This window comes from Schistocerca americana, chromosome 3 (assembly GCF_021461395.2).
Source record: "Schistocerca americana isolate TAMUIC-IGC-003095 chromosome 3, iqSchAmer2.1, whole genome shotgun sequence".
NCBI classification, from domain to species: Eukaryota; Metazoa; Arthropoda; class Insecta; order Orthoptera; family Acrididae; genus Schistocerca; species Schistocerca americana.
In genome coordinates, this window is record NC_060121.1 from 944,382,342 (window position 1) to 944,406,628 (window position 24,287).

Sequence of the window (24,287 nt, forward strand, 5' to 3'; positions counted from 1 at the left end):
CAAATTGTGGTTGGCCTAGGTGGAAAAGGTGGAACTGATGGTCAGTCGGGGACGAGCCACCGGTCGGAGATGAGCTATGCAAAGTGTGCATATTGTGCTGATTCCGAGAGAGGCTTTTCTTCCTTCTTTCTAAGGCCTCGGATGGATGGATAATTAGCTGGAACTATTCTGGAATTTGTATCTGTCGTCACCACCAAGAAATAACAGGGTCCAGCAATTCAGTTTGCGAATCCACCTACCAACATGCAGTTGCCACCACGCTGCGCAATCACCGTAAAGCAATACTATAATGATGTACAGTGAAGGATCAGCTTAATGGATGTGTTATTGTGCTCAAATATAAGGTAATTTATATCTAAATTTATGTACCAACCTTGATTTTCTCCTCATCATAACACCTCTCAGGTACCTCTCCGTTTGAGGTAAAGTGATATCCGAGTGTCCTTACTAAAAGAAGTTAAAGCCTAGAGTTTGCTAATTAATGCCTCTTGAACATAGTGAAGAGAAAGTTAAAGTTAATGTGGCAAGAGAGTGAGTTAAAGTTATTGATGCTTGCTGAAATAATTTTCACAGTAAAACTGCTTATTTAAAGTGTTGCTGCTAACTTCAATATTAAAAGTTCTTCAGACTGAGGCTTATAAGGCAAACGATCACATTATTGTCTGCAGTAAATTCTTAAAGGTGAGTCAGTTCTTGCAATTCGGTCAGTATTGTGTTTCGTTGTAGTAAAAGTGAGAAAGCTGCAGTTGTTGAACATTATATATTCAAGTTTGCTAAGTGTTTGTGTATCTTGTGTATTATAAGTGCATATTAATAGTAATGTTATGAAGACCATTCACTTTATGTAAGCCTGAAAGTAATAGGGTGTTTCGGTATCTCTTATAATTTTTGCAAATAGTTTGTGCTGCTCCAGTTGTTAGCTTCAATCTTGAAACATATCAGTGTCAGAGTTCATTGCACTCGCGTGTGGCTAAGTCTAGGTTGTGTTTGTCCATTATAGTTACTTATACCTACTTTCATAAACGAGAACATTAATCTTTCTCTTGCCTAATTAGGCTGGCGACCGTTTCCCTTATTCTGTAAACAATATAGCTAGGCAAAATTTTGTTTGTTACTATTCCAATATGTACGTAATTTTGACTTTCATTTCCGATAAGCCACTTTCGTTAGGGACAACTGAACTAATCGCTAGCTTTCCATGTCGATACGATTTGAGCTTTAGTGCTTTCTATTAGCACTTGGAGTTCTTTTTCTTTTCTAACACAGCTATGACAATTTACATCTACAGTACTAATTGTTTCTAGGTCTATTTTGCCGTGTTCGTCATACATCCTTTTAGACTGATACCCTTTCTATAGTTTCACGAGACCCTAAAAAGCCACCCAGTCCGCTCCATGCAGTTCCCATTACCCATTTTATATGCGTTTTTGCACGTTTAAGTTTTAATAACAGCTATGGTGCGGTATTGCGATTGCTGAGGCTGTAAAGAGAGGTATGTGAAAGAAAGACCAGTTACTTTTCATATGTATATGTAAATGTATAACCGTAAATGTCATATTGATATGAGACATTTTATTTGCTAAAAAATATTGAGATACGTTTTTATAATGTATTGTAGATATTTTATGGCCATGTGTTTACGAGACGAGTGCTAGATAAATTTGGAAGTGTGTTTGAGTAAACTGCCATCTAATGTATACATACTGTTGCTATGTTCATATGCAGACAGTCCGATTAATTCCCTTCCATTTATGCTGATTCACAAACCTTTGCGTGTATCTAAATATTTTTGCATGTGACATTTTGTTATAGTGTCATTGTAACTTAATTAATTAGAACAGATTCGGCATTATGCATCAGCGCAATAGAAAAGCTGAAAAATATGATGTTGACTGTCATTTCGTTTATTACTCCAAAATTTGAACATTGATCTTTTTATTTTTTGATGAGTATTGTATAGTTTTACTTTTCTGATGAGAGGGCAAAAAATGTTATAATTATTTTACTTGTGTATCAAAAGCAGAATAGTAAATAGAGCAAAATTGAGAAAATAATTGGTCAAGCAGGTGGTGCAAGTCACTTACCGTATTTACTGTAAAAATTTCATAGTTCCAGATGTGTTTATGTTTCGTGACAGTTCGACGTCGTCTACAGTGTTATTGTAATGTAATTAATTAGAACAGAGATGCGACTATATGAATAAGTGCATAGAAAACTTAAAAAAAAGACTGTCTGTCACTTCTTAATCCGTTACCGAAATAGCGGAAATAAAGTCGAATCTGAACTATGATACTATAGCGAAAAAGTATTGCTCTTCGCATCTTCAAGCCAACTTCAGTTTCTGGTATAAAATTGTTAAGATCTGTGTAAAACGCGTATACAAAGTTTCACTGCACTTTTGCAGGTGATCTATCCGTAGCAGCGAAGTAATAACACACAAAATACGCCAAGCGCTGTAAGGGCTAAAATGCGCCGTCCCAAAATCACGTGACTCGAGCTGCAGAAGACGATGATAAATTTCTCGTTCTGTGCATCCGGATGTTTATTCTATAGATATTTCGGTAGTCGAGGTTTCGCACTACTGTTATAGCTCGACCACAGTCTAACATAACAGTCGCGACACTCACTGCTGTAAAAGTTGTTGCCGTTTGACGGATGGAGCGACATTAGCGCTCCAAGCGGCAGGTAAGGTGAACGTCAGACGCGTTGTAAGCATACTGTTTGTTTACATCCATTTCCTACGTAATTTCCGAATTGTTCGAGTTGTTTTCTTGCCTCCAAGAGTTTGTTTAGTATCGGAAGGCATATATGTTTCTATTAATGATTCTAAAATAAGCGCAAGTATGGACAAAAACCATGAATAGAGTGGCAAGCTACAACACATTCGTGAAGAAACACTTGTGACATTGAACAGAATTGCAGCTTACCACGTTGATATCAAAAGAATATAAACACACAGATTCACATGTAAGAAACACAGACATGTATCTCTACATGCAAAAGCGATCGACAGCTCGTTTATCGTTCTGTAGGCCTACTGTGTGTGTCACTGTTGCCTGTTGCCACAAATACGACCTTAATCTTTATATTATTCAAAGTGGGTAAAGCAACTGCCAAATAGTGGCAGAAATATGCTGAAAACATTATAATGAGCTGATTACATTACATTTCACGAAAAACCAAATATTTGAATAATTTTCAAACAATCTGTCTGTTGGCAGTTTCCTTGTCCCGTAATAGTTTCGCTCGATCTGCACATTCTGACACTTCACACGCTTTTGTAAGACATGAACAGCTGCACTTAATCTAACCACTTTATCGTCAAAGCACGTCTGTGGTGACGATTCCCACGAATCTGGCACTGATACATGGAGAGCTGAACTGGCTGCTTCTGTGTCATACGAGTTTTACAGCTTTAGATTGACTGTCGAATCTTTGTGGCAGTTTCCTCTTCATCGTCAGTTGAGGTGGATTATTTAGGATGTCAAACAGTGTGGGTACTGCATTCCACACGAGTTTGTTATTGTCTGCGTTCATAACTGGTTTTCTTCGAAATGAAGCGGACAAAACTAATATTATTATGCGGGTAAACGGGGTCTTTCTTCATAAGGTCTTCTCGTCTGCTATTAACAAGCCATTTTCTGCTCCTAAAACGATACACTCATCATTTACACACATATAGTTTGCAAGTGAATCCTGACGGTACAGTTTAGTAACATGATGGTATATACGTCTCAGGACCCTTAGGAAACCTAAAAAGAGACAGCTGTGGTGTCTTCTTCCTGTTGTTACTGCAATTTATTGCGCTACAAACGCTCCCGATGGTATAAACCATTGTATAAATCAAAATAATCAATCACTATTCGCATTCACGATCGCGCCGAACTCACAGTTCAACTTACCAGCCGCTTGGGGCGCTGCTGGCGCTGTAGGCAACAAAATCGAGGCGAAGTGTCGCGACTGTTACGTTAGGGTTAGACTGTGGCTCGACCAAGGAGGGATACGTTAGTCGATAGTCGGCTGTGGAATCGTGTGAGGGAGGATTGTGGCTTGGGACTCAGTAGGGTAAATAAGTAGTGTTGTGGAGATGTGGTACGAAATAATACCTTCTTTTGCCATAATTGTGGGTGCTATGACTGTTCCTACAGTTGCCATGTACTATGTTCAGAAAGGCATATCGGGAAATGTAAGTTTCGTGCACCTAATTGTATTTGGTTTTTAAGGGGTGCAATATGTTGGTATTTTAATCACAAATACTGATTTAAAGGTAACACATACCCAAATTATGTTAAATGGGTCTTTCGTCGCTGCATGGTAGAACAGTTTCATAAATGTAAATGAAAGTCACAACATTGTGGATATCGCGCAACATTCACTTATTTCGTTGGTTAATATTGTAGCACGCCCACAGTTTTGTGCGATTCGTTTCTAATACATAAATTGCATTATCACGTCCCGTACATATACACCTTAAAAGTGCTGTTACTGTCATTCCAATTTTAATATTACGTTTACATTAAGAGTTTTGCTGCAAGTATTCCTTCGATTTAATTTGCTTGTATGGGTCATTCCTTGTCAAGTCATCTAGGCAAACTCACCCATCAGCTCTTATTTATTTATCATCCAATTATGTCGAATTTCGTGTTTACATATATTTTGCCATAATTGTACTCGTTCAAACAAATCGACAACTGCGAATGTCTTTCTTTAGGGTTGCAAATGTATGGAGAGAGATGGGGAGTAGATAAAGGATGTGTGAGGGCTTTCCACCAAAACTTATATGAAATAGTCAAAACAACCTTGGCAACTTGAGGCAGGAATTATCATGCAACGGAATGATGCTACCTGTCAACATTCCTCCGCATTTGGACTGTACGGTGGGTTTCAGTTTTTGCAACATGTCCATGTACCACTATGCATGAATTGTGGCGCTGTTCCAGAAAGTCAATGAGCAGCTGGATGATAGATGGCATCACTCTGTTGCAGGATAATGTCTGTAAGCATGTTGTTGAGGTTGTTTTAATTATGCTGCAGAAGTTCCTCCGGGAAACCTTTAGATATCCCTCATACAGCCCCCTTCTATTCCAATACTAATTCCTTATCTTTTGGACCCCTGAAGAAAGAAATTGGTGGCTGTAGATTTTCTGTGGGCGAAGAGGTGCTTATCTGTGTGCAATCATGGTTTCATAGCCAACTGCAAATATTGTTCCATGAAGGCATTGGCCAACTGGTCTCACAGTGGGATAAATGTATTAGCAGTTAAGGCAGTCAATTTTGAAATAATAAATTGTTTGTTATTTTCCCATCTGTCTCCTTTTCATTTGACTGTTCTTTTATTATAATTTTTGTACTTTGGTTTGTAAAATAACATTATTCACCATTACATAGAACATCACACAAATGGAAAGATATAATAACCCACCTTCCATTTTTCTACCCAATATTTCTTGAGAACCTAAAATAAAACATTGAAAGTTCAAGGGCCTTGAATTATATACTTTTAACCCATTTGAAATTTTGAGTGATTGAAGTAGAAATGGTCTCAGCCAACAGTATTTAAAAAAAAGCTCAAGTTAATTCAATTTTTTAAACATGGCTACATACAGTACACACAATTTATAATATAAACTTTAATTTTCTGAATAGAGAGCATATAGGCCTACTACTTTGAAAACTGATAAGTTCTTAGAGTTGATTTAGGATGTCCAACAACAGCAAGTTTGTGAGGAGTGGGAACTAGGGAAATATCTTGTGATTCAGGCCAGTTGAATGATGGGAAAGGTCCTTAAGAGTGCGTAAATTAGTATAAGGTAATGGGGTCAATCCATTTAAAATCACCCAGTATGAATAAAATTTGTTGCTCAACGTTTTTGATTTTCTTGATTCTTTTTTTTTATCATGAGTTCCATATAGGCAGGCATTCACAAAAAACTGTTTTAAAATTTTTTATAAGTAATAGTTTTTTTCTGGCAGCAATTTATACAATGGCGGTTGGGCAAATTTTTGTGGAAATCGACGGTTGCGGAAAGTTTAATTGCCGAGTTATTGTAAAAGATATCAAAATAATTCAAAAACCAGTGTGCTCAGCATGAAATGAACGTCAGGCAATTTTTTTCCCCATTGTGCAAGAGTCACTCAAACTCTTTCTGTAAAGACCCTGAAAAAATTTATCAATCTTCGCTTTTTAAGGCCTTCAATTTTCATGAAGGAAGAGAGACTCACTAATAATGTTATTTCTGTGTTGTGTACTTAAATAACTACCTGCAGTAAAAGTTGCAGTCCTGAGAATGCACTCCTGTATTTTCTAGAGCTTTTCAAAAATGGCCAAAACCCTTTTAACGTCATTTTTCGCAGGTCAATGTCTAAAAAGGGACTGAATGAAAACATGTGAAAATTTTACAGAATGTTCTTTATTCTCATGGGAATATCTCACAAAAAAAATTATGACTGAGACTCAAATACGTTGAGAGTAATAGAGCAGCAAATTGCAGTAAAAACGCTACCCCTCTACATGCTCGTGCAGTGACAAGTTAGCAAACAAGGGCTTGAAATTATTACAGTTGACATTGGTCAAATGATGTTTAAATCATTATATACAATAAATGAACAAATATTTCTACTTTTAAATAACAATGGGTACAGATAACAATTGGTAAGAGTTCTACACTTTGCAGCATTACTTCCTGTCCTGGCGCAAAAGCAACGTGCTGTTTCAGAAGGCCACCCTGCAGACCACTACAGCAATCTGGATTTTGTAAATGGTCCTTTGTGTGGTGGCACTGATAAATCCTCTCATTCTGGTCGTGTTCTTACAGGGTCAATCCATATGAACTGGACCAGTGATGGTTGCTTGACCATTTTTAGATATTTTAATTTTTTATGTGTGAGTGCCCTATATTTGAGAAGCTCAAAACAGTTTTTTAAAATAATTTATCTTGCACCTTTACTGGATGGTGGCCATTTTTATTTGTAGGCACACGACGATTTTTCTGTCCGGAGGCATTAGCGAAAATTTGAATATCTCTGCACTGGGTTAAGTTACAACATTGCAAATGACACGATTGTTTTTAGAAAAGTGTCCTCTACAACATTGTCTATTATACAAAATACCCTAAATTCCAAAATAACCAGTCAAAATGACCTCCAAAGTTTGGTATTCAAATTTTCAAAAATCCACTTTTTAGGCCCATAAATAACAAACAAGGAGTGATTTATGAGAGTCTATTTTTTCCTATAGTTAGATGTCACACTACTAGCCTTATATAGAGCAAGAACACTTACAGATGTTTCCTTAGTTTTTTTATGAATTATTGAAATTTGAAAATTTTAATTTTTTGTAAAGTTTGGGGTTAGTTATCTCAGGTGGGACTGAATATAAAAATGATTTTTGCACAGTTTGTACACCTAAATGATAGCAACATACTGTAAAAATTTCAACATTGATACCTGACTGTGAACAAAAATGTGAATTTTTGAAAATGAGGAAATAATTCACATTACAACTGATCTTATGGCTGTTGCCTACGTAAATGGTTTATTGTTTCGTTGTAATAAAGTTTGTCATATATTTAGTTAACACTATCACCCAATATTCATTTTGTTTGTTTATTTTTAATAATGCAATATTAAATAATAGGAGCTTTTGCTTTTGTTGTATGGTAATAAAAATGCCCATTTACGTTTAGGCTTATTGTCAATAAAGTAGTACATTATTGCTGGTAGTGGCATTGTTGTAGTCAGTCTGTTCTGAAACCTCTGTTAGAGTAGATGTACACACTTCATTGAGAGTGTAGAATGTGTTATGTGCTTTGTTCTGTGTGTAATTTGTAATTAATTTTGAAAGATTAACTGGAATGCAATAACATGGATGAACAGTGCTCTGTTGGACAGATAGCAAGTGAAGTGTATCACAAAACAGTTTATGGTTCAGTTTGAAAAAACTTGAAAAATATCAATGACTTTGATGAAGTTAGACAAACTTTGTTTAAATTTCAAGTAAGTTCTTCTGTAACATCAGTGTGTGAATATCATGAGAAGAAATATATTCTGAAGTAAAACCACATTTTTGGAAGAAAGTGCTGTGATACACTTAAAGTTCATAAAAAGCATATTACTAAAGGTTTCAGGGCATTTTTGCTTGTTATGAGGGTGAAACAGCTTCACAAGTGAAATGTAATGTGATTCCTGGAAATTCCGTGTGTCCAAATTGTTACTCAATAATATTTGTTGTGAATTTGGAACCAGAATCATGTCACCTTGTTAATGACATTTATATTTGTAATGAGGAAGATGTTAGAACATTGGATTTTGCTTGTTCTAAGTTAGACATATCTCCTGCTTTGAAAATAATAAAATTAAGTATCAGAGAAAGAAAAGCACCTATTGAAAATAAGGTACAACAAATTTCAGACAAAATGAGAAGACTTGGAATCGTGCTTTAATAATACAGATACCAACATTATTTCTAAAGAGGAGGAAAACCTACCACCAGCATCATCTGACACTGAATATTTGAGCTTAATAGAGAAATCAAAAGCTAAATGTTCAGTGGCAACTAAAGAGGTAAAAGTTAAAGTTTTAAGTTTGTTCCCTGATTCATGGTCAAGAGAAAAAATAGTTCCTGAATTCAATGTTTCTCATCATTTGGTTAAACTAACCAGAAAATTAGTGAAAGAGCAAGGCATTCTTCCAGTTTTAGGAAAGGAGTAGGTATAAGTGAAGAAACAATTAAAAAGATCCAGCAGGTTTTTGAAGATGATGAAAACAGTAGAATGTGACCAGGTGGCAAAGATAGCAAAAGAGTTGTTATAAATGGAGTCAAAGTAACAAAGCAGAAATGACTACCGCTGTCAAATTTAAATGAACTTTATGTAGCTTCCAAAAGTTTTCATCCTGAATGCAAATTTAGAAGGTCAAAATTTTGTGACCTCTGCCCTATGTGGTGTATTTTGACTGGATCCTCAGGGACACACTCCGTGTGTTTGTTTATATCGTCAAAATGTCAAACTGATGATTGTGGGTGCTAAACTCAATGACCTTAACTGCAGTCAGTTACTGGATTTAATGGTCTGTGACACTGTTATCACTGCATGATGAGTTTGTGTAATAAATATCCTGGTAAGGAAACCGTTATTGAATTGTTTCACGAATATGTTGAGTAAATGCCAGACAGTATTACCTTCAAACAGTGGGTCACAACTGACAGGGCAGAAATAATAGCAGTGGTTAAATATAAAGGGAGAGTACTTGGAATCTTTAATAGATAAATTACAAAAACTCAAAAGTCACACTATGTTTCTAAAATCCAAAGTACATTTTTGAGGGACAAAAAAAGCACAACTTCATGAAACTGAATGCACAGTCCTAGCTGTTTTTGCAGAAAATTTTACATTTGTGATTCAGGGTGCAATGCAATGCAAGGGTACCACTGGCTCAGTGACCAGGCAACAGTGCATCCATTTATTCTCTACTTTAAAAATGAGAAAGATGAAGTTTGCAGTTCTTCAATTTGCATTCTGACTGACTACTTGGAGCACAACAGTTTGGCTTTACATGTGTTTCAGAAGTATGTAATAAATTATGCAAAAGAAAATTTTCCTAAGATTGAGAAGTTGATATACTTTTCATATGGAAGTGATAGTAAGTACAAGAACAAAAGGAATTTTTTCAAATCTGTGCTACCACATAGTAGATTTTGGGTTGGAGGCCAAATGACACTTTTTTTGCATCTTGCCATGGTAAAAATGCATGTGATGGAGTAGGAAGTACAACAAAATGTGAAGTAAGTAAAGCCAGCCTACAAAGACTAACCACAGACCAAATTCTCGCAGTATAGGACATGTATGTTTTTTTGCAAGGATAATATTAGAGGCATTACCTATTTTCTGATCAAGAAAGAAGTGGTTCTGCATATGAAAACAACACTTAAAACCGGATTTGTGAACTGTATAGCAATAAAAGGAACAAGGCATTTCCACAAATGCCTTGGCGTTGCAGAAAACTTAGTTCGATGCTATGTAACATCAGAAACCGAAATTTATGAGGATCATTGTCAGTAAAATTAAATCTGTCTTTAACGTTGAATGACATAGTGGCATGTGTGTATGATGGACAGTGGTGGCTTGCAGAGGTTGAAAGAATAAGTTTGGAAAACAATGATGTTTTTGTGCATTTTACCACCCTTCTGGCCCAAGGTCATCATTCAAGAAATGTACCAGTGACAAAGTTTGGATACTAATGAAAACTTTCAGTGCTTGAACTTACCGCAGCAACTGGGAGGTCTTATTCTATATCACAGAAGCTGTCTGAAGAAATAAGTGTTATTAACATCCTCCACCAAGTTTATGAACAGTCGCATCTCGAAGGATCTTAATTGAAAACATTTATTTTAAGTATGTCAAAATAATATAAATGTTAAATTCAATGATGTTTCCACTTTTTGTATACAATTCAGTACGTTCAATAACAATTGATTATATCCCGCCAATATCGCACACGAATAGGCATCAGCCATAAGATCAGTTGTAGAGTAATGTGAATTGTCCTCATTTTGAAAAATTCATATCTTTGTTACAATCAGATATCAATGTTGAAATTTTTACTGTACATTGCTATCATCTAGGTGTACAAACTGTGCAAAAATCATATTTTTGTATTCAGTCCCACATGAGATAACTAACCCCAATCTTTACAAAAAAAGGAAATTTTCAAATTTCAAAAATTCATAAAAAATTAAGGAAACATTTGTAAGTGTTCTTGCTCTATACGAGGCTAGTAGTGTATGACATCTAACTATAGAAAAGAAGTACTCGCATAAATCACTCCTTGTTTGTTATTTTTGGGCCTAAAAAGTGGATTTTTGAAAATTTGAATACCAAAATTTGGAGGTAAGTTTGACTGGTCATTTTTTAATTTAGGGTATTTTGTGTAATAGACAATAGTGTGTGTGTGGGGGGGGGGGGGGAGGCGCTGGTGCTGACAAAGGCATTAATGGCCGAAAGCTGTAATTGTGTGAATCTTTTTGTTGTGCCTATCACGACTCAGCATCTATGTGGTGAGTTGCAACTTTCCTTCTTGTGTATTGTTACATTCCATCCTGGATTTTACATTGTTAAATGCTGAATATTGTATTTTGATATAGTTGCTTATATCATTAGGGAAAACAAAACAGATAAGTTTTATTCGGATCTGAGATGGTGGACAAGAAAATGCTTGAGTGTCTGTTTAAATTTCATGTCAGTCGCATAAAAGTGGCAATAGTAGTGCAGGTTTGCTTTAAATACATGCTGTGATGGTCATGAACATTAGTTACTGGTGAGACTGGGCATGGTGAGTTGAGTTGTTGTTAGCCAACAATTCCTTTAAGGCAACAAAGACACAGTTATCAAGACCTCATTGAGTTGAATGAGATCGTGTAATAGTGTTAAAGAGTTTGTATGTACCTTCTGCAGTATTGCAGAAAAACTTGACAGGAATGTAGCCACTGGACATGATTGCTGCAGTGATGGTGCTGAAAGAAGACCAAGCTCTGGATGACCACGTGGCACTACTGAGAGGGAAGACATTGTGTTCGGCATATGGCTCCTGCGCATCAGACTGTATCTGAAGCAGCAATTTGAGCAGCAATGGCACCACAGTGTCCTAACAAACTGTTACAAATCAGTCACTTCAAGGACAGCTCTGAGGGCTAGTGCCTTGTAGTGCACGTTCCACTGACTCCAAACTACCGCCATTTGCGACTTCTGTCACGAGCTCATTAGAGGCCAGGATGGAGGTCTGTTGTGTTTTCCAACGAAAGCTGGTTCTTGCTTGGTGCCAGCGATGGCCATGTGTTGGTTAGGAGGGGGGCAGATAAGGGCCTGCAATCTACCTGTCTGTGTATTTAACACACCTGGAAATGCGGTGCAACATCATATACCAGTAGGAACACTTGTGTTTATCCCACACACCCTGACTCCAAATTTGTTTGTCAGTCTGGTGATTTGATCTGTTTTGCTGACATTCTTGAACAGCATTCCGTGGGGTGTTTTCCAACAGGATAACCCTTGTCGATGTACAGCATGTTCCAAACCAACATGCTGTACAGTGTGTCAACATGTTGGCGGCCTGCTCACTCATCAGATCTTTTTCCAATCGGGCACATAAGGGACAGCATTGGGTGACTAGTCCAGCATCATCCACATCCAGCATTAACTGTGCATGTATTGACTGACCAGGTACAATAGGCATGGAACTTCACCCCACAAACTAACATCCAACACTTGTACAAGACAATGCGTACATGCTTGCCTTCAACACTCTGGAAGTTACAACAGTTATTAATGTACGAACATTTCACGTTTGCAGTAGCTTCAATTAACTTGTGATCTTGCAATGTTATTCCCCTAAATATGCTACCTAGATAAATGTATTCCCAAAATTTCATTACTCTGCATTAATTACTTTTTGGTGTTGCAATTTTTTTGTCAGTGTATGTTTATATTTTTTCTTTAGTGCCTTTTGCTTGTGGACTACCCTTTTTTTAATGTGTACCCCCAATTCCAGGAGCTGGCTACACTAGATTCTTTTCTACATATGTAAGCCTATTCCCAATGTTAACAAAATTTGTCATTAGTTTGGGATTTTGTGTAAGTATTTTCATTTCCATTTATGAATAGCTTCAAAATTGTGGAGGCTTTTGTGGCCACTTGTTGACACGTTGTCTGTTATCTTCCATGTCAGTTTCTTCAGCTGACGTGTTTAACAGTTTTCCAATGTTTCACTAGCATGAGTGGGTGGCATTGTCAAATTTCACCAGCAATGAAGAGAGAATTTTTGACAATGCCAGCGACTCAAGCTGGTGAAGCATCAGGAAAATCGCTAAATAAATGTCAACCGAAGAACCTGACACAGAAACCAACAGGCAGTTCACAAATAGGATGTTCAGTTCACGCTTTTTATTTCCTCTTTGAAATATCCTCAGAAGCTCTACTTTCTAGGCCTTTCCTACTTTGTCATCATCATACACAAACACCTTGTAAGTGATGACATTTGACAATTCATTTACATAAAGTATAGAGAGTAGTGGTTGTAATATTGAATTCTTGGTTACACAGGACATTTTCTCCCAAAAATCTTAGTACGAAGTTGGTTTGAAAAGTTCTTGGAACGGAATAGAAAAAAAGTTCTTACATCGCTGAAACTTTCTTTTAATTTTTCATTGTAGTCTCCTTGTAGATTAATGCACTTGATCCAATGATGTTCCAGTGCCTTGATCCCATCTTGAAAATGAGTTTCCTCGAGGCCTGCAAAATAGTTGTCAACTCTGGCTATCAATTCTTCGTTTGAAGTAAATCTTCGTCCACCAAGAAAAAATTTCAGTTTTGGGAAGAGATGGAAGTCTGATGGAGCCACATCAGGTGAATAAGGCGGGTGTTACAACAGTCCATACCTTGGTCAGTGTAATTTTGCCATGGTGACAGCAAAAGTGTGCTGGCACACACAAAGACTCGCGGCACCCATCTTGCAGACAATTTTTTCATTTCTAATTCTTTAGCTAAAATGTGACATACCCTTTCAGATGACATCTGGAAAACTGGACTCGCATTCGGTAGGACGGCGGTTCAATCCAGTCTCCAGCCATCCTGATTTACGTTTTCCGTGATTTCCCTAAATCGTTTCAGGCAAATGCCGGGATGGTTCCTTTGAAAGAGCACGGTCGATTTCCTTCCCAATCCTTCCCTAACCCGAGCTTGCGCTCCGTCTCTAATGACCTCGTTGTCAACGAGACGTTAAACACTACCCACCACCACCACATCTGGAAAGCATGAACAATTTCACGCACTTTAAATTGGTGATCCTCCATGACCATTTTGTACACTTTTGCAGTGATTTCTGGAGTAGTGACATATCTTGGCCGACCACTGTGCGGCTCTCCCGACCAAATTTAAATTCATTTGTCCACTTGGCTACAGTTGAATATGAAGGAGCAGAGTCCCCCAGTGTATTCTGGAAATCGACATGAATGTCCTATGCTTTCATACCTTTCTTTACAAAGTTTATGCTCGAATCTCAATTTTTTTTCAATCTTTAGAAATCACCTTGTGAAACAACAACAGAGCCATGTTACCGCCACAGCTCTCTTCCAAGAGCACTGACGTGGCACATTTTTACAGTCAACAGTCCAATGAATATCAAGTGAACGACTCGTTTCGCTAGCGCTGACCTACCGTGGTGATTCCGAGAACTTTTCAGACCACCCTCAGCCCCCCTGCGGGTTCGGGGTTTAGAATAGGCCCGCGGTATTCCTGCCTGTCGTAAGAGGCGACTAAAAGGAGTCTCAAATGTTTCGGCCTTCTGTGATGGTCCCCTCTCGGGTTTGACCTCCATCTTTCTAAATTGTTCCGAAGAGCGAGCCAATTGGGGAAGGGCACCCACCATGGTGCACTGTATCTGTCGTGCATTGAGACCTTTAGCTGGCTTTCTCGTCGTTGCAATGGTGTCCAGCTCGTTTTCCATCTCTTGGGCGAGGATACGTCCATGGGTGCAATTTCCACACTGCACTGTGTAGTGTTGTTTTTCGCTGCGACGACCACCTCATACATTTTTGCACCTAAGATCCAGCACGGTAGCCAGTCTGTTGTGGTGGGGCCGCCATGTACCCTGTTGGTTGTAGCCCCCTGGCAACACAGGGATCGCTCTACTGATGCCTGCGCCGTTTACTCCCCATGTATGCCAAGGAGTAGATGCCCATCTCCCTGGGGCATCAGGACTCCTGGCATTGGCCATCCTGCCAGGTGGCCCTTGCTGTGGCTGGGTGGCGCCCCTGGGGAGGGCCCTTGGTCGGAGTAGGTGGCATCAGGGTGGATGACACGCAATGAAGCGTGGCACATCATCTCTTGCTGGTGGCCAGCCACCAGCAGTCTCTAAGCATTCGAGGGCTCATTTTAAAGGTAATGTTTATGACCGCAAACCTTCCCATCCCTGGCCACACCATGGGAGGAACGAAAGGCAGTGAATGACAGTGACATGTATTCGCCCCGGTATCTCGTCTGTACCAGAGCTGATGGGGAATCCTATGTCTCCGTGAAGCCTCAGTTCTTTGTAGAGCATTTAGAGAACAAGTTTGGGGAGGTGGAGGGCTTGTCCAAAATGCGCTCTGGGTCAGTTTTGATAAAAACGGCATCGTCCGCCCAGTCACGCAGGTTACTTGCTTGTGACAAGTTGGGGGATGTTAACGTTACCATCACACCACATAAGAGTTTAAATATGGTCCAGGGTGTTATTTTCCATAGGGACCTACTTTTGCAGTCTGATGATGAGCTGCGCGCCAACTTAGAGCGTAGAGGTGTTCATTTTGTCCGGCGCGTTCATCGGGGTCCAAGGGACAATCAGGTTGCTACCGGTGCCTTCATCTTGGCCTTCGAGGGTGATACATTACCGGAGAAGGTGAAGGTGATGGTCTACCATTGTGACTTCAAGCCCTATATCCCTCCCCCGATGCAGTGCTTTAAGTGCTGGAAGTTCGGCCATGTGTCTTCCCGCTGCACTTCCAGCCTCACATGTCGAGATTGCGGACGCCCATCTCATCCCGATACTCCATGTGCTCCGCCTCCCATCTGTGTCAACTGTGGAGAGCCTCATTCACCTTGCTCGCCAGACTGCAGGATCTTACGGAAAGAATGCAAAATCATGGAATATAAGACCCTGGACTGACTGACTTATACTGAGGCTAAGCGGAAATTTGAACGGCTACATCCCGTGCGCGTGATGGCATCTTATGCCTCAACTGTCACTCCTGCTGCAGCTCCTTTAGCTGCACCACAAATAGTCAGCTCTCAGAGTCAGAGGACCTCACCTGCCCCCTTGATGATGGGGGCCCCTTCTCTCACTGTTGCTCCCACACCATCTACCTCAGGAGCAGCACCCACTGAACCACCGGGGACACCAGTCCCCACTTCTAAGCCGGAGAAGCGTAAGTCTTCTTCAGCTTCTCTCGCTCGGAAGGGATCCCTTTGGTCACTCCCTTCCCAGGTTCCTACCAGCGGCACAGCAGACACCAGCCAGTGGCTGAAGAAGCCACAGGTCGCTGGTCGTCGAGCTTCGCGATCATCTTCAGTCCCGGAGACTGACTCCAATAAGCTCTCTCAACGACGACAACCAAAGGAACAGTGAGAGAAAACGGCATTGAAGACCCGTAAGACCAAGACACCTGCAGTGTCACCTACTCCACAGCTACCTACAAGCTCTGCGTCTGAGGATGCGGTGGAGATTCTTGCGTCCGCTGAGGACCTCGATCTCGCCGATCCCTCAGACGCAGTGGATAGCACTTGCACGGGTGCTCCATCGGAGGCAGCAGGTGATCCAGAGGCGTAATCTGCCTTCCCAGTCCCGTCACGCCTTTCTCAGCCATGGACAATTCCATCCTCCAGTGGAACTGCAGCGGTTTCTTCCACCATCTAGCTGAGCTCCGACAGCTTATCAGCCTTCACCCTTTCTTCTGCATTGCTCTTCAGGAAACTTGGTTTCCAGCAATGCGAACCCCTGCCCTCCGTGGCTATCGGGGTTATTATAAGAACCGGGCAGCTTATGAAAGGGTGTCTGGTGGTGTCTGCATATGTGTCCTTAACTCTCTTCACAGTGAGTCTATCCCTCTACAAACAGCTTTAGAGGCTGTCGCTGTTTGGGTGTGGACGCCACAGGCTGTTACCGTCTGCAGTCTTTACCTTCCACTGGATGGTGATGTCGCGCAGCATGTCCTGGCTGCGCTGATAGCCCAATTGCCGCCACCTTTCTTATTACTGGGCGACTTCAACCCCCATAACCCTCTGTGGGGTGAGTCTGTGGTGACAGGTCGAGGCGCCACCATTGAGCATTTATTGGCACAGCTCGATCTTTTGCTGTTAAATGATGGTTCCTTCACACACTTCAGTGTGGCGCATGGCACGTACTCTGCCATTGACCTTTCGATCTGCAGCCCTAGCCTCTTACCATCTGTCCAATGGAGAGTGCATGACGACCTGTGTGGTAGTGACCACTTTCCGATCTTTGTCACTGCCACAGCGTCAGTCTTCTGGGCACCCTTGCAGGTGGGCAATGAATAAGGCTGACTGGGACTTGTTTTCCTCCATTGCCGCTATTGAGCCTCTCTCTAATGATGGCATTGATGCGGTGGTTCAATCAGTCACCACGGGCATCGATACTGCCACTGAATCTTCCATTCCCAGTTCTTCTGGGTCCCCTCGGCAGCGGACTGTGCCTTGGTGGTCGCCTGAGATCGCTGAAGCGATTAAAGATGGCCGGCGGGCGCTCCAGCGTCACAAGCGACATCCCTGCATTGAACACCTCATTACCTTCAAACGTCTGCTTGCGCGGGCCCGCCGCCTTATCCGCCAAAGCAAGGAGGAGTGCTGGGAGTGGTATGTGTCCACCATTGGCCTCCATGTCTCTCCATCGCAGGTCTGGGCCAAGATCCGACGCCTCTATGGCTATCGGACCTCTGTCAGCGTCCCTGCGCTCTCACTGAATGGAGCAGTTTGTACAGACTCCGACGAAATTGCCAACCGCTTGGCAGAGCTTTTTGCTCTAGTTCCGCTTCTTCCAATTACCCCCTGGCCTTCCGCTCCATTAAAGAGCGGATGGAACGTCGGAGCCTTTCTTTTCGCACCCACCATTCTGAATCCTACAATGCTCCATTCAGTGAGTGGAAATTTCACAGTGCCCTTGCCGCTTGCCCTGATACTGTTCCTGGGCCAGATGGCATCCACTGTCAGATGCTGAAACACCTTTCAGTGGACTGCAAGGGACGCCTCCTCGACCTTTACAGCCGTCTCTGGGTCGAGGGTGAGTTTCCGTCGCAGTGGCGGGAAAGCATTGTCCTCCCCGTTTTGAAACCGGGCAAGAGCCCTTCCCAGGTGGACAGCTACCGCCCCATTAGCCTCACCAACATTCTTTGCAAGCTTCTCGAACGGATGGTGAGCCGGCGCTTGAATTGGGTACTGGAGTCTCGGGGCCTTCTGGCTCCGTCTCAGGGTGGGTTCTGTAAAGGCCGCTCCGCCACAGACAATCTGGTGAGTCTGGAGTCGGCCATCCGTACTGCCTTTGCCCGCCGTCAGCACCTGGTCGCTGTCTTTTTCGACGTGCGGAAGGCGTTGATACGACATGGCGTCATCACATACTTTCTACGCTTCATGGATGGGGTCTTCGGGGCCCTCTGCCGATCTTCATCCAAAATTTTCTGTCGTATGGTACCTTCAGCGTGCAAGTTGCGGCCTCCCATAGTTCCTCCCGAGTCCAGGAGAACGGGGTACCACAGGGATCTGTCCTCAGTGTCTGCCTGTTTTTAGTCGCAATAAACAGGCTCGCTGCGGCGGTGGGAAATTCTGTCTCCGCTTCCCTGTATGCTGACGACTTCTGCCTTTACTACCGCTCTACTGGTATTGCAGCTGTTGAACGTCAGCTACAGGGCGCTATCCGCAAGGCGCAGTCTTGGGTTGTAGCGCATGGTTTTCAGTTTTCGGCTGCCAAGACCCGCGTTATGCATTTCTGCCGTCGCCGAACAGTCCATCCTGAGCCGCGGCTTTATCTTGCCGACGAACTCTGTGCTTTGGTGGAGACCCACAGGTTTTTGGGTGTAGTTTTTGATGCCCGGCTGACTTGGCTGCCTCATATTTGGCAGCTTAAACAGGCGTGTTGGCGGCATCTAAATGCTCTGAGATGCTTGAGCCACACCTGCTGGGGCACAGGCCGATCTACCCTGTTACGGCTCTACCAGGCGTTAATCCAGTCTCGTCTGGATTATGGGAGCCTGGCTTATGGCTCAGCATCCCCATCTGCGCTGTGGGTACTGGACCCAATCCTACACAGCGGAATACGCCTTGCCTCTAGTGCTTTCCGGACTAGCCTAGTGGACAGCATACTTGTGGAGGCAGGTGTCCCTCCATTGCGGTTCAGGCGCCGAAGTTTTCTGGGCGCTTATGCTGCCCATGTTTTTAGCTTTCCCGGGCATCCAAACTGTTCCCGCGATCGGTCGTCCATCTGCCAGAACGTCGGCCCCGGTCAGGTTGTACGATCGCGGTCCACGTCAAAGAGCTTCTCTCCGGGCTTAGGGTTTTCACTGTTCCACCTCCTTTTCGGGCCACTTTGCGTACACTCCCATGGTGTGTTCCTCGGCTCGACTTGGCACAGGGCCCTAAGGACTCAGTCCCTCCAGAGGCCTTCCGCCGCCGCTTTTATTCCATCCTGGCCACGTATCAGGGCTCTGACGTTGTTTACACTGACGGTTCAATGGTTGCTGGTCATGTCGGTTATGCGCTAACTCTAGGGGACCATTCCGAACAACGTTCCTTGCCGGCTGGCTGCAGTGTTTACACTGCTGAGCTGGTTGCCATCTTTCGAGCCCTAGAGTATATCTACTCCTGCTCAGGTGAGTCCTTCGTGATCTGTAGCGATTCCCTGAGCGGTTTACGAGCTCTCGACCAGTATTTCCCTCGTTCTCATCTGGTGATGGCTATCCAGGAGTCCCTGCGTACTCTTGCCCGTTGCGGCCGCTCTGTGGTCTTTGTGTGGACCCCTGGTCATGTCGGTATCCCGGGCAATGAACATGTTGACCGCCTGGCGAAAGAGGCCACCAGGCAACCATCTCTGGATGTTGGCCTCCCAGAGACTGATTTGCGAGCGGTCCTCCGCCAAAAAGTTTTTGTGCTTTGGGACGCTGAATGGCGCGATCGGATCACGCCCAATAAACTCCGTGCCATTAAGGAGACAACGACTGTGTGGCGGTCATCCATGCGAGCCAACCGCAGGGACTCAGTCGTCCTTTGTTGGCTCCGCATTGGCCACTCCCGGCTGACACACTGTTACTTATTCTATTACAGCCTTGGTCTCCCTTTACCCCGGCTGACATTGCCCAATTGATGATTCCTTGCTGCTTCAGAATGTGTTACTTCATTTAATCAGTTTGTGCCACAGATTTCTTTTTTCTGTAATTCGGGTCAGTACCTCCTCAAATAGATGGAGGTTGCAGTAGTTATTCATAGATGAGATTATTACACTGGATATAATAGGGTGGAGAGCTGTGTCAAACTAATCTTAGGACTGAGAATAGCGGCACCAACAACAGCCACCACCTCATTAGTTATTCCGTCTACCCATCTAAGTTCCAATATTCTTCTGTAGCACCATATTTCAAAGGGTTCTATTGTCATCTTGACTGAACAGTTTATTGCCCATATTTTACTTTCATACAAGGCTGCAAGATTTCCTATCTATTAAATTTATATTTGATATTAATAAATTTCTCGTTTTCAGAAACTTTTCTTGCTATTGCCAGTCTCCATTTAATATCCACTCCACTTTGGCCATTGTCATTTAGTTTGCTGCCCTAATTAAAAAAACTCATAGATTACTTTTTGCCCCACCTTTTTGTATCTAATTGTAACATCTCCACCAGATTCAGCTGCATTTTGTTACCCTAGTTGTACTTTGTTAATAATCATCTTATAACTCATTTTCAAGACCCTGTCAGTTCCATTGTCTGCTCTTCCAAGCCCTGACAGAATTAAAAAAATCGGTAAAATGCAAAGTTTTTATTACTTCTCCATCAACTTTTAATTCCCTTTCCAAATTTCTCCTTTGTACACCGAGTAAGCAATGAAGGAAACTGTGTGAATTACATTTGGGATTGGCTACAACTGTGTCTCATTCTCTTCACTAATGATGCTCGCCTTGCATATGCATATGTGTGGTTTCTGTACAAGTTGAATATTACTTTTCACTTCTTATATTTTATCTAAATACCTTCAGTGTTTTAGAGTATATTCCAATAAATATTGTCGAAAGTTTTCTCTGGATCTATAAATGCTAGAAAGATGGGTTTGCCTTTCTTGAACCTATCTTATAAGTCTTGGGTCAATATTGCTTTGTGTGTTCCTAAATTTCTTTGGAACCCAAACTGATCTTGGCTTCTACCAGTATTTTAATTCCTCTGTAAAAAATTCCTGTCAGTACTTTTCAGCCCTGATTTATTAAAGTAATGGTTCATCTGTATTCACAGCTGTTAGTACCTCCTTCTTTGAAACAGGAGTTATTACTGTTCTTGAAGTCTGAGGGTATTTTGCATGTCTGATGTATCTTGCATACAAAGTGAGGCAGTTTTGTCATTGTTGTCTTGTCTCTGCCAAGCATATCAGTAATTCTGAAGGAATGGTGTTTACTCCAGGGGCCTTGTTTTGACTTGGGGCTTTCAGAGCCATGTGAAATTTTTCTCATAGTATCATAACTCCCACATCATCTTCAGCCACTTCCTCTTCCCTTTGTAGAATGTTGCCTTATGGTTAATATTCCTTGTACAGCCCTTTTGTATATTTCTCTTGGCTGTCCCTTCTTTAATTAATACTGGCTTACCATCGAGCTCTTGATATTCATACAGCTTCTTCTCTTTCCTCCAAAGGTCTCTTAAATTTTCGTATAGATGGTATCTATCTTTCATCTAGTCTTGCCTGCTTCTACTGTCTTGCATTTTTCATATAGCCATTCCTGCTTTGCCAGTTGCTTATTCCCACCAATCTCATTGTTTGTAATATAAGGTAAATGGACAGATAAAAAAATGTCACCAAGCAGCAGCAGGGAAAACACACAAAAAATGATTTAAGTGTCACAAGCTATCGGAGCCAGTGGCTCCTTCTTCTGGTGGAAGAGTTGAGAGGAAGGAGGAGGAGTGCAGGAAAAGGGCTGGAGATGTTTAGGGAAAGGAGTACAGTTTAGAAAAAAATCATGTGGAACCCCAGGTCAGGGGAGACTTACCATATGGGACTAGAAGGAAAGACTGATTGTTGGGGACTGCACGAGACGAGATTTGAAAACCTGTGAGCTTAAAGGTGGAAGACAAGGTAATATGCAAGACAGAGATTACTAATAAAACATTGTGCACGAGTTAATAAGAGTGAAAAGCTAAGTGAGTTGTGTGTAACAGAGGTTGGTGGGACGGGCGGTGAAAAATGGAAAAGTCAGAAAATGAAAGATGTAGAAGGCTGAAATGGAGTGAAGAAAGTAGTAGTTACTTACAGAAAGAAGTAATTGGCCACACAAACCAGTCAGTCTTTGGCCTCAGCAATCGGCCTCCTCCAGCATCCTCAGTCCATGTATTCTTCTTCAGACAGCCCCAGCGTACTCATATCCTCTCTGACCTGATCAATCCATCAGAGTCGTGGTCTTCCCCGTGGTCATTGTCCACTACCTACCTCATGGTCTGGCCTTCTCAACGCATTACATGTCCCTGCCACTTCAGTCTTTTTTTTTTTTTTTTTTTTCTTTGATCACTGCCACAATGTCCATTGACTTGGATAGCTCCTGCAATTCAGTTCTTTCTTTTCCTCCATCCATCTCCATCCTTCACTGGCCCAGAAATATGTCTGAGGAAGGGATTCTTAAATGTCAGGAGTTTTCTTTCCATCTTTTGGGTGTTGGTCCAGGTCTCTGCTCCATATAAGACTACGGGTTGTATTATTGTCTTGTAAATCTTGGTCTTTGAGGATATCGGTAGAAGCCGGGACTTTAACAGCTTTCCCAGAGCTAACCTTGACCTATTTCCTTGCTTGTATTTGTGTGGTAATTTCCTGGTCTATCTTGTTCCTTTCATTGAGTATAGCCCCAAGATATTTAAAGTCTTCTACCCTTCTGAAGACTTTGTCCTCCACCTTCAGGAGTCTGTCACCATTTTCTCTGCTAATTATGAGGTATTGTGTCTTATCCATATTCAACTTCAGGCCTGCTCTCATTGCCTTCTCCATTATTGTTCTTGTTATCTGAACCAGGTCTCTCTCTCTCTCTCTCTCTCTCTCTCTCTCTCTCTCTCTCTCTCTCTCTCTCCCCCTCCCTCTCTCCCTCTCCCCCTCTCCCTCTCCTTTAATATGTTTCCACTTATTTTCACCATGCATATTGTCTCCTGGGTGCATATCTGTGTCAGTTTTATGAGTTTTCTGGGAACTTGAGCCCTTTAGAGTTCTTGCCATATTGCTTGTCTATTCACACTATCACATGCTTTTTGGAAGTCCAGTGAACATTTTTGCGGAATTCCCAGCTCTTTGCTAGCACTTCCTCTGTTGTATGTAAATGTTCTACAGTTGATTTTCCTTATCTGAAACCCGCTTGTTAGAATCCCAGTACTTCCTCGACATGTGGTGTTAGTCGCTTCAGTAACAACATGCTCAAGATCTTATTAGCTGTACATAGTAGTGTGATTCCTCTCGTTGCTACATCTCATTGGGTCTCCTTTCTTTAGTATAGGACAGATGACAGACTCTTTCCATTCTTCTGGGATCCTTTCCTTCTTCCAAATTAAGCAGACTAAATGGTATAACCTCACTTGTAGAGTAGCTCTTCCCTCCTTCAGCGTCTCTGCAGTTATGCCATCTATACCTGGTCTCCCCCTGCGGGTTCGGGGGTTAGAATTTGCCCGCGGTATTCCTACCTGTCGTAAGAGGCGACTAAAAGGAGTCTCAAACGTTTCGGCCTTATGTGATGGTCCCCTGTCGGGTTTGCCCTCCATATCTCAAAATTTTTTCCGAAGAGCGAGCCGATTGGGGAAGGGCGCCTTACTTGGTGCATTGTGTCCATGTTGTGTTGAGAACTTTCGCCATCTTATTCGTCGTTGCATTGCAGTCTTGCCCGCTCTCCATCACTTGGGCATGGATGCGCTCCTGCGTGCACTTTCTGCCGAGCACTGTGCAGGGCCATTTTCTGCACTGACGACACCCATGGACCACATGTCACCTAACATCCAGCACGGTAGCCAGTCCGTTGTGGTGGGGCCGCCATGTACCCTCTTGGTTGTAGCCCCCTGACAACACAGGGATCGCTCTACTGATGCCTGCGCCATTCACTCCCCACGTATGCCAAGGAGTAGATGCCCATCTCCCAGGGGCATCGGGACTCCCGGCAATGGCCATCCTGCCAAGTGGCCTTTGCTGTGGCTGGGTGGCGCCCGTGGGGAGGGCCCTTGGTCGGAGTAGGTGGCATCAGGGCGGATGACCCGCAATGAAGCGTGGTACATCATCTATCGCTGGTGGGCCTCCACCAGCAGTCTCTAAGCGATCGAGGTCTAACCTCAACGGGAAGAAATTTGATCAGAGATCGTTTCCCTCCCTAGCTACTCCATGGGAGGAACGTCTTGCTAAAGAAGGCGGTGGCGAATATTCAAACCGGTACCTCGTGTGTACGCGGGTTGATGGAGAATCCTTCATGTCGACCAAGCCCCAGTTTTTTGTAGAGCATTTAGAGGACAAGTTCGGGGAGGTGGAGGGCCTGTCCAA

General features: G+C 42.3%; 1 protein-coding gene across 1 annotated transcript in view; it reads left to right on the top strand.

Moving 5' to 3' along the window:
- Positions 1-3,955: 3,955 nt before the first annotated feature.
- The window catches only part of LOC124606697, a 29,903-nt gene continuing 9,571 nt past the window's right edge, over positions 3,956-24,287 (top strand). Inside the window, exon 1 of the mRNA XM_047138722.1 lies at positions 3,956-4,186. Within this exon, the coding sequence (XP_046994678.1) occupies positions 4,088-4,186 (99 nt within the window). The 5' untranslated portion in view covers positions 3,956-4,087. The remainder of the gene's footprint in view (positions 4,187-24,287) is intronic.